The 9895-nt window shown below is 30.6% G+C and overlaps 1 protein-coding gene across 1 annotated transcript; it reads right to left on the bottom strand.

Annotated features, from left to right (window-relative positions):
- Positions 1 to 261: 261 nt before the first annotated feature.
- Positions 262 to 9451, bottom strand: LOC111613548 (folate receptor gamma-like). Its single transcript, XM_023354896.1, has 5 exons — positions 9198 to 9451; positions 3340 to 3534; positions 817 to 952; positions 650 to 729; positions 262 to 586 (listed from the first exon to the last, which is right to left on the bottom strand). Exons 1-5 carry the CDS (start codon positions 9378 to 9380, stop codon positions 404 to 406), a joined length of 777 nt encoding a protein of 258 aa, XP_023210664.1. The 5' UTR covers positions 9381 to 9451; the 3' UTR covers positions 262 to 403.
- Between the last annotated feature and the right edge of the window lie 444 nt (positions 9452 to 9895).

Here is a 9895-nt window from a genome sequence, read left to right as displayed (position 1 = left end):
AAGAACACGTCATGTACCTCTAAGATTTATCTAGTTTTTTTTTTAAATTTCTTAAAAATAGGAAACATTTGCATGATACAGTGTGCAATTCTATCTTCTGATATATCCATACTAGATATTATGCATATATACATGTGTTAGGGTGTGTATATGAAAGTACATGTGATTTTAATACTATTCTCATGATCTGAATAGTTTTAAATTTAAAAAAACTTTATTGAAATTTGAATCTTTAACCAATGTTAACTAGAAAAGTTGAAAAATTTATTAAAAAAATATACAACAGTATTTTATATAACAAACAATTTAACAATATTAACAACTAGTTCATAAATTGATTAGTTGAACTATTGTGTTACAAATTTACCTATAAAAAACAACCCACAAGTGTATAAAAAAAAAGTTAAAATACAAGAACTAACAAAAGTAAAATAAGTAACAAAGAACAACATTTGCAACTTGAACTTGACAGCAACTGATCAACATAGACTTCGGCCACTCTTCTGTTTGGATTGCCAGCGGAACCATTGAACCAAATACGCATACAACCACCACTTTCAGTGTATTTCCAAGAATGATCCCAAACCTACAAAGTTCATATTGTATGATAATCAAAATATATAAATTTTATAATTACTTTATTACTTACCTTTTCACAGAAATTTTTAGCTGTTTTAAAGACTTCCTCAAAAGTCTCACATTTAGTATTGTTTGGACAATGATTAACACCTAGGAAAAGAATTACCATATCAAAATTCTGATAAATTTTTTAAAAGGCCACACTGAATTATTGAAATATACTTTAAAAAAATCTACCTTTAATAAATTTAAATTTGAGTGACCAGTTGTCTACACAGGTATAATCATTTTTACAAGCTTTCCACCAAGAATCACAGTCTGCAGAACATAGTGGAACATTAATAAATCTCTCTTTCCTTATTTTCTTATCATCCTTAAATACAAAAAATAAAAAAGGAGCTATTGATTAAAAAAGTTTGTTTTTTAAATAAAAAATTAAAAAGTCTTCATTATTTTAAAGACTACCTTTTGAGCCCATGGTCCAATGTTTGGTTCACATTCATAAAAGCAAAGATCTTGACGAAAATGTTGTCGACACGNGTCTTGGTAGGTGTGCGGTGCGTGCATGCTTGCCAAATCCCGAGGGTGCCGATACAGGTTAATGTCAAATGCATCACTAGTATACCTCAAAGGACGCGACAGAGTGGTTGTAAATTTTAAACGTTTCTCACCATAGCTGTAAAAATCTAAATTTGTTAAAAGTCATTTGTTTTCTAACTAATTCGTTTTAAGACCAGGTGTCCACAGAAATTTCCAAAATTTACAACTTTTAGTCACTTTCATTGAACTGGAAAAATTTCTGTCTTTATTTTCTGTACCTAGTGCATCTCTCTCATTCATTAAATTTAGTTGTAAATGATGCTGTCAAAGTAGCAGTTAATTTTTTTAACATTATACAAGAATTGCACACGTTTTTTTCTACATCCCCTTATAGATAGGACATACGAAATTGTAATATCACTGGTTTAACATTGAAATCCGTGAGTAATATAAAATAGGAAAGCGGAATAAAAATATCAAATATTCTAATGAATTGTTTTAACTCCTGTCAACTATACAGAACTATCATAAAAACATACCAGTAAATTCTTATCGGTTGGGTTAAGTTATAAATCTACTCGCGATTCACATAATGGGGCGAGGACGGCCAAATATCTAACAGGCAGGCGGCTAACAGCCCGGAACCGGTCCTGGATAGAATTGGATGCGTTATACGTGTAGCATCCACCCGAGGTCCTAGGCTTCCACCAACTAAACCGGGTGAGGTTGGTGCTCCGTAAAGTGCATGCGCGAATCTGGCTTTTTGTATGCTGACAATACAGCGCTTCCACTCCACCACTAATATTCAAATATACAATAGCGATCTTGGAAGCGGCGAATCCACCGCTTCCAATGACGGCACGCAACTGGTTGGTAGCGTTCAATCCATCCTTAATGTTATACAAAGATTAGAAAGACATTCTCGAGTCATTTTTAAAAACTGACTGGAAAAGACCGAAAACACTAAACTTGTGTGCTTGGATCAGTTTTAAGGATGGTAAATAAGGTTATTTTCGCGTTAGTTTTTCAGTCTATCTGTAGTTTGATCCTGTTTCACCAAATCTATAGGTTTGTGCCACCATTATCGCCCCACTCACACGGTGGTTGCTCTGTATAATCTTTATAAATTTCAATGAATTTCTTTCATTTTAAATGATAACTTTAGTTTCTATACGGTCAGTTGCACGAGTTAACATTTTAACAGTAGAGGATCCGGATGTATCGTAAGAGGGGCTAATTCAAAAATTAAAAATATTTAGTAATTAATGAGCCTGGCCGAATCTATGACAGAAGAAAGTCTCTCTTAGTATCTATAGGAAGAAAAAATTTTTAAATAAAAAGAAAAGAAAACTCATTGAGAGTAGCTCTGTATATTAAACTTTCAAATTAAAACTCTTTCAATCGGCTCTTAACCTATTTTAGTCGAGATATATTATATATACCGGTATCTAACGTTATAACAGTATATACATTTGTGAACAAGCGATAACAAATGATAGAAATTGATTTTAGATATTTCATGGTTTATATTTAGTCGAAAAAATAAATTACGATAATTTTATTTTATTTTGAAGAGGCATTTAATATCCTTTATAATTTTGTTACAAATTCTTAGAAAATAAGCGGCTACAGTCTAATCTTTGCTGGAGAATTCCCTTATTTGACGTACAGTACAATAAAATGTTAGAATTGAGATCGCTTATCAATACTGCGTTTAAGTTTGTCGGTTCAAACACGACGTTATTGACTTTCAAGCGACATAAGTATCCTCCAACAATAAAACTGATAAGTTCAATTATATTTTTATCGTTTATTGTCTATTGTTTAGTCTTTCAAATATTTTTAAAAACTATCTCAACAGATTACATCGATATTTGTTTGTATTTCAGTTGACCTGTACAGTACATAGGTCTATTGGCTCCATGATTTGTCTGTCCAGAACATACTGTAAAATCATCGGATACATTTCTCTAAATTTTTTTAAATCCACCGATTATAACAGGAAAACTGCTGAACTGTGTTATCAATTATAATGCATATTTGTGTATAAATATAACATTTNAGAATCACAGTCTGCAGAACATAGTGGAACATTAATAAATCTCTCTTTCCTTATTTTCTTATCATCCTTAAATACAAAAAAAAAAAAAAAAAGGAGCTATTGATTAAAAAAGTTTGTTTTTTAAATAAAAAATTAGTCTTCATTATTTTAAAGACTACCTTTTGAGCCCATGGTCCAATGTTTGGTTCACATTCATAAAAGCAAAGATCTTGACGAAAATGTTGTCGACACGCTTCCGACATTTGACGGCCAGTTTCTTGTTTGCAATGATCTAAATCAAAGTTGTATATGTTTCGATGAATTTCTTGACTTGTGTTTTCTGTACAGCACGATCTATCTTTCCATGGTATACACTAGAGATAAATTTTAAATTTGCAGTTGCAAAAAGTTTAAAATTTTTTACACTAAAAGACATTTGTTGTTATCTGGTGGTTAGAAACAAGAATTAAGAATATATTTAGTTAAAAATAGGATAAACATTGTTATCACAACTTTTGGTTGTTTTGTTAAATTTCAACAGCTATCTCAATGCTTCTCAGTTTACTAGCTCATTTGCTTAATTATATGCTTAATTATTGGAAGTGTATTTCCATTTCTATAAACATCTTTGAATTAAAATCAATAAAAATGGAAGGAAAAAACCTAGGTTAAGTACGAACAAAAAGGAACTTTTCAATAACATATCTACAAACTGAAAAAACATTGTCAGCTTTTATATTCATTAGTGACATCATACTACATAAAATCAGTATGTTTTTAGCTGGGTGATCAGTAGATTGGCTTATAAATCTCTAAATCATTAAAAATACAAAAATTACTTGTGTTACCTTGCATTAGTTTTTTTGAAGTTTATATTAATTTTTTTACATATATATATTATATACAGTGTAGGGCCATTAAGCTGCAGTGATTAGGGTCCAAACTACTTAACCATGGCTTAGGTAGCCTTCAGATTAACTTTGTAGCATTGTAAAAGGTGTGAATCGGTTACAATGGCGGCCTCTATAACGCTGACACTCAGCGTGGATAAAACAGATTAATACTGTATTTGAATTTCAATAAAATAACTTACAATGTTTATTGATAAATAAGATTAATCTTCTGTAAATAACTCTTTCTATAAGCCAGCATTTAAATATTTAATCCACAATAGTGCATAGCACATCAGTCACAGACATTTGAAATGCCAAAATGACAGTTGTCAACACCCTGTCTCGAGTGTTTAAGAGGCCATGCCCAGGTCCGTACAATCCATAGTGTTAAAAAATTGGGATACAAGCTTTGTGCAGCTTAATGGCCACACACTAAGTTCCATACTAGAACTTGAAAACTAAAAAAACTCTGGTGCAAGGCATGTGTATTTTGAGTTTTTTTAGCTAGGACTTTCATAGATAATATGTCTAATAGATTTTCAAATGAACAGATATTGAATGACAAACTGTTCACTTGAAAAAAAAAAATATCAGCAAAATAAGAAATTCTGTAAAAAGAAGTATTAAACAGATTTTGCATTATTGTAAAGTGAAAAATGGAATAATAAAATCTGGACTTTTACTGTATTAAGACAATCAGAGTAAAAGTAAACATTCTAAACAAAAGTTATTCATATGATTATAAATTTGTATTAAAATTATAGTAAAGATCAAGAAATATAGGTTATTCTATAATAATACGCTTGCTTCTTATAAACTTAATCCAAAACTAGACATGTGCTATGTCTTTTTTTTATTACTATACTTATTTACATCATAAAGCACTGATGAACTAAATGACCAAAATGCATTTTTATTTCTAAGAGAATGCATTTCAGACATTTACTTCCTCAGTGCTTTATGATGTAAATAAGTCTAGTAACAAAGAAAAGCCGACATAGCACTTATAAATTTAAAATCTGGTTATATTTGAAAGCAAAGCAAACTCTTAGAATGCTATCTAAATATTGAAGTTACAAATGAGGAATATGAAAAAGGGGAAAACCAGTAACTATTCCACTTGATAAAGCAAAAAAAACCTACAAAAGCCAACAAATATATTAGTGACTATTCAATGACTGATAACTCTACTGTAGATCCTCTTATTAATAAAAAGGAGATATTAAGTCTATAAAGTTTGTTCTGCATGGACCTATATAATTTTTTACCAAGAAAATTATTTTTTTACTAGCAAGATATTTTTTTATGCTTTTAATATTTTTATTAATAAAGTTCTCAATTAAACTTTATAACGTTGTTACTAAGCAGTCAAGTCAGTGATCACCATTTGAAGTTCTCAGCTTATCTAAAAGTTGACCTAATAACAGCTTTTATTTTGCTGTTATTGTTTTGTATGCACATAAAAATAATTGTTAAATGCATTTAATTTTTAAAAAAGATTTTAAGATTTTTTGGCTATCCACCATGGTTATACCAAAAACCTAATTCAGTCACTTTTGCATTTCTAACATCATACCACAGTAGACATCAAGATGGAGCAATATTTGGCAATTACCTACAACAAAACACTCCAGCATATATAGAGAAATTGTAGAGTTCACTAACTGCAAATTTGTGTATAGAAGAGTGATAAGAAATGACAAGGATCTGCTAGACGAATCCTATTTATCAGGCATCTACACCATCTCTATGCAAGACAGTAAACAGTATCAGCATACAACAGGATCGCTAAGAGGCCTTGGCAGCGAGGATCAAGGAAACATGAATATAAAATAAGGAAGAGGTTTTACAATGCTGCAGATAATGAACTTAAATTGGACTATTGCTATAGATTTACATATTATTGATAATTATTAGTAACTGCTTTCATTGACAAATGCAATAAAGATTACTTATATAATACACAACTCCATTCCAAAATAAACAAACATTCATAAAATGAGAAAGGCACAAAAAAAAATTTTTCGGTGCAAGTACATTCCACTCACTCAAAAAATAAGGCAACCGTGGAGAACATATACAGGTGCTTATTGTCCCCTCTTTCACTAGTGTCATAACACACTACATAAAGTCTAGAAACATTAAACCTTAACACAAGCAAACTCTGGGCTTGCTTAGCATGCACCACATGCTTAAGAGAGAGTTTTGACTGGCAATATATACTTTTTATATGAGAACAAATATGCCAATAATAATTTATTCTAATGTGTAAACTCATCAATTGTTTGCGCTTTTACATTGACAGCTATTGGCTAGTCATTTTAAGTCAGTGCAATGCTTGGGGGGAACTATCACTTGCTCATGTGGCAGTTTGACGCAGCAAACAAGAGCATGTGCATGACATCATTCAAAGCATTTAACATAAGCATACATGTATTGTGCACGGGGGCAGATCTACATAGAGATTAATAGGAATTAAGTCCTGGGTCCCCAGTGTCAAGCAGGGCTGTGGAGTCAGTTGTGGAGTGAGTGAATTTCTGGCAAGAGGAGTATGAGTCAGGAAAAATGTGTCGACTCCAGCATTTTAAAATTTTCTTTCATTTAAAAAACTTTTATTTAATAATTTTAAAATGTTTTTGTATTTTGTTATAATTCATTTATATTCATTTATTTTAAATACAAAATGCAACAATTTAAATTTATTAAATATGTATCAATATTTTTCTTAGTATTTGTGTTTATTAGTTAAATTATTTTCACTCAAATGAAATTTTTATTATCCCCACTTTAAATAAGTACTCTTTTTCTGAATGAGCCAGGCTAATTGATCAGAGTATATATTTTTCTTTTCCGAACAAGGGGCTAAAGTAGCTAGATCACACACTTTAGTTGGACTAACTTTTCTGGAAAGGTGAAATTGAAGTGCAAAAGCTGTGGAATAAAGATATGTATAATTTTAAAATCACTCCTCTTTTTCCTCTTATTAAATATTTGTATTGTTAAAAATTAATGGTTTTTATACAAATAAGTATTGGATTTATATAGTTATTATTTTTAATATTTAACTTACAAGTATTTGGGTAAATGCCCAGGGCTCCTTTTAGACTTCAGAGTAGGGAACCCTCCGAGCACCTCTGCCCCCATAAAATGACTATTTAATTTTGCCAGAGTCACCCTACTAAAATTACAGGAGCAAGTCCAGTGTTTTTTTACCAACTCTGCAACCCTGGTGTCAAGGGCCCACAAAATTTGAATTATCATAAATTTTAACACTTTTTCATTATAATATATTTCATGTATAGATATAATGGGCTTTATAATAGTCCATACTTTTTATTCACACCAAATAACATTTCTGCTTATTGTTTGGTGCTAGAGATAGTCCTATTATTACTACAACTTTCAGCTTGCCCAAAAATTTTGGTCAGGATTTGCCCCTGAATCTTAGTAACATACATGACACTATAGAAAACTATGATATTGAATAAATAAATCACAAACACAAACAACACTGAAGTCTAATATTACAATTGTTTGGGTAACTATGCCTTGAATTTAGTCTGGTTATGCCAGACTAAAGTCAAGGCATAGTTATCCAAACAAGTGTAACAGCACTTTGCACTGGTATCAGCTGACAAGACATTTGCAACATAAAACATTTATTATTATTTACTATTAATAATAATAATAACAACAACAACATAATAATATAAAACCACAAGTTCTGGTTACCAGAAACTTTAAAATCAGAAATGTTTTCAAATTAAAATTCAATTTCAAAATTGTCATTTTTACATGGGTACAATTCATATGGGACAGAAGGGATATAGCCCTCAAGTATTTTGTACCAACTAATTGTCACCTAAAACATTTTTATTTTGTATATGCACTCAAAACCTTGTTGAGTGCACTCAAAAACTTGATGAGAGTAAGATATTTTTCTTACTCTCATCATTGGCCCATCTCCAATACTCATACAGATTGAGTTTTGAAATTTTTTAAAATTAATCATCTGTTTATTCCGTCAGCTGAGGATGAAGTAAAGGCAGAAAACAAACATTCTCATTAAATATTTTTTGGCAATTCTAAATTTTCAATAAGTACTTAATCATAAAAAACCATTTGCTATCATAATGGAGCAGTTTTGTGAAAATTACTAAGTTACATATAAAAAACACTTCATAATAGTTTAAAAGTATAAATGTGGAGAAACATTGTGGAAATGAGGAACTGAAGCAGAATCATAAAATAAAAAAAAAAAAATATCACAATAATCCAGAAGCACTGGCAAAATTTTAAAAACGAGCCAAAATTCATGATTTTATATTGTGTAAGGACTATTCCGGAAAAAAAATTCCACAATGAAAATTCAGTAAACATTTTAATTCCGAACTTAACATGGAACAGCATCTTTAGCACAATTTTTAAAAATTTATTTTAAAAAGATGTGCTAAAAGATGTTTTTTATATTGTCAATACAGTATATTACTGTGATTTTCAAAAGTACAAACAATTAATACATTACTATGCAATACTTTATATAGTAAAAAGGACTGCAAGTGGCATTTACATTTTTTTATAATTATTAAAAAATAATAATAATAAAAGCATAGCTTTCAGCAGTGAACAATGAAATTTTTTGTAAAAAAAAAGTACTCACTCATTTGCATATTTAAAAGTGAACACATGAAGTTGCAAACATCTTATATGCAGTTAGATGAGTTGCTTAGACTTAATTTTAATATTTTATAAAATCTAAAATTTTTATTTTTGAAGATAAAATGCATATTAGCCACATTTCCATTTATTTTGTCAGTTTGGATTTTATCTTGATGGGTTCCTAACTGTAACGAACACCGAAAAAGATCTTATTTATATTTGTGAGAATTCAAAACCTTTTAAAAACAGTCTTTAAGAGTAGAAATATTTCTTCAGTTCGGGAGGAAGAAAGAAAAAAAATATATATATATGATCTACCCAAACAGCATTCCTGGAAAGAGGTCAGACTTCTTTTTTAGCATTAGAGCAACCTACTATAGATAATTACTGTATTGATTTTAACGAGTTCGACTAGAATCTCGCTGTAGGGAGAGATTATATAACCATATCGCACAGAAAATACTTAAAAATAGAGAACGACTTACTTGACGATATAATTTGGATTCGGGACCGGGTTTCTTCTTGTGATATTTAGCATCCAAGCACCAATTGAGCAGTTCGTCGCGGTCCCTCGATAACTGAGCCCACGTCTGCGTACAAATGGTCAATAACAGAATGCACGTAAGCCACATACCGGCCGACAAAGAAGGGAATGTACAACGTGACATCAGGAAAAGGCGCGCGACTAACAATCCTCCAATCACGTTCGCTTTCTCTTTCCGCTGCTCTGACAGGATTCGTCTCTATTTATAGTATTTACGCCTGCGCCATCAACACTGCGCAGTCGTTCTCACTCGTCTATAATCTAATTGTTTGTTTATCGTTTCATTTATTATTATTATTATTATTATTATCATTATTAAATTAATTAACATTATAATAAAATTGGAAGCCAATGGAATTCACTTCGTTACAATAAAATAAAAAAAATAAATGACGCTATCGGAGTGTCAACAACAACGTAAAAGCACGTTGGAGCTCACGTGTATTTACGTAATTAATTCAATAAAATGAATTAATTATTTCTATATTTACAAAAACGATGTCTCGAGACCAATGACAAGCGCCTCCACGTAACAAAGATCTCAATTAAGAGCCTACTTACTCCACGATTCAAATTATTTACGATAAAATATCAAATAATTTAAATATTCTAATGTCCACTATATAATTAATTAGCTTA

This window comes from Centruroides sculpturatus, unplaced genomic scaffold (assembly GCF_000671375.1).
Source record: "Centruroides sculpturatus isolate CEXI.00-Female unplaced genomic scaffold, Cexi_2.0 scaffold1594, whole genome shotgun sequence".
Lineage (NCBI taxonomy): Eukaryota > Metazoa > Arthropoda > Arachnida > Scorpiones > Buthidae > Centruroides > Centruroides sculpturatus.
The sequence above is the reverse complement of the archived record's forward strand: the minus strand, read 5'-3'. Positions and strand labels throughout refer to the sequence as shown.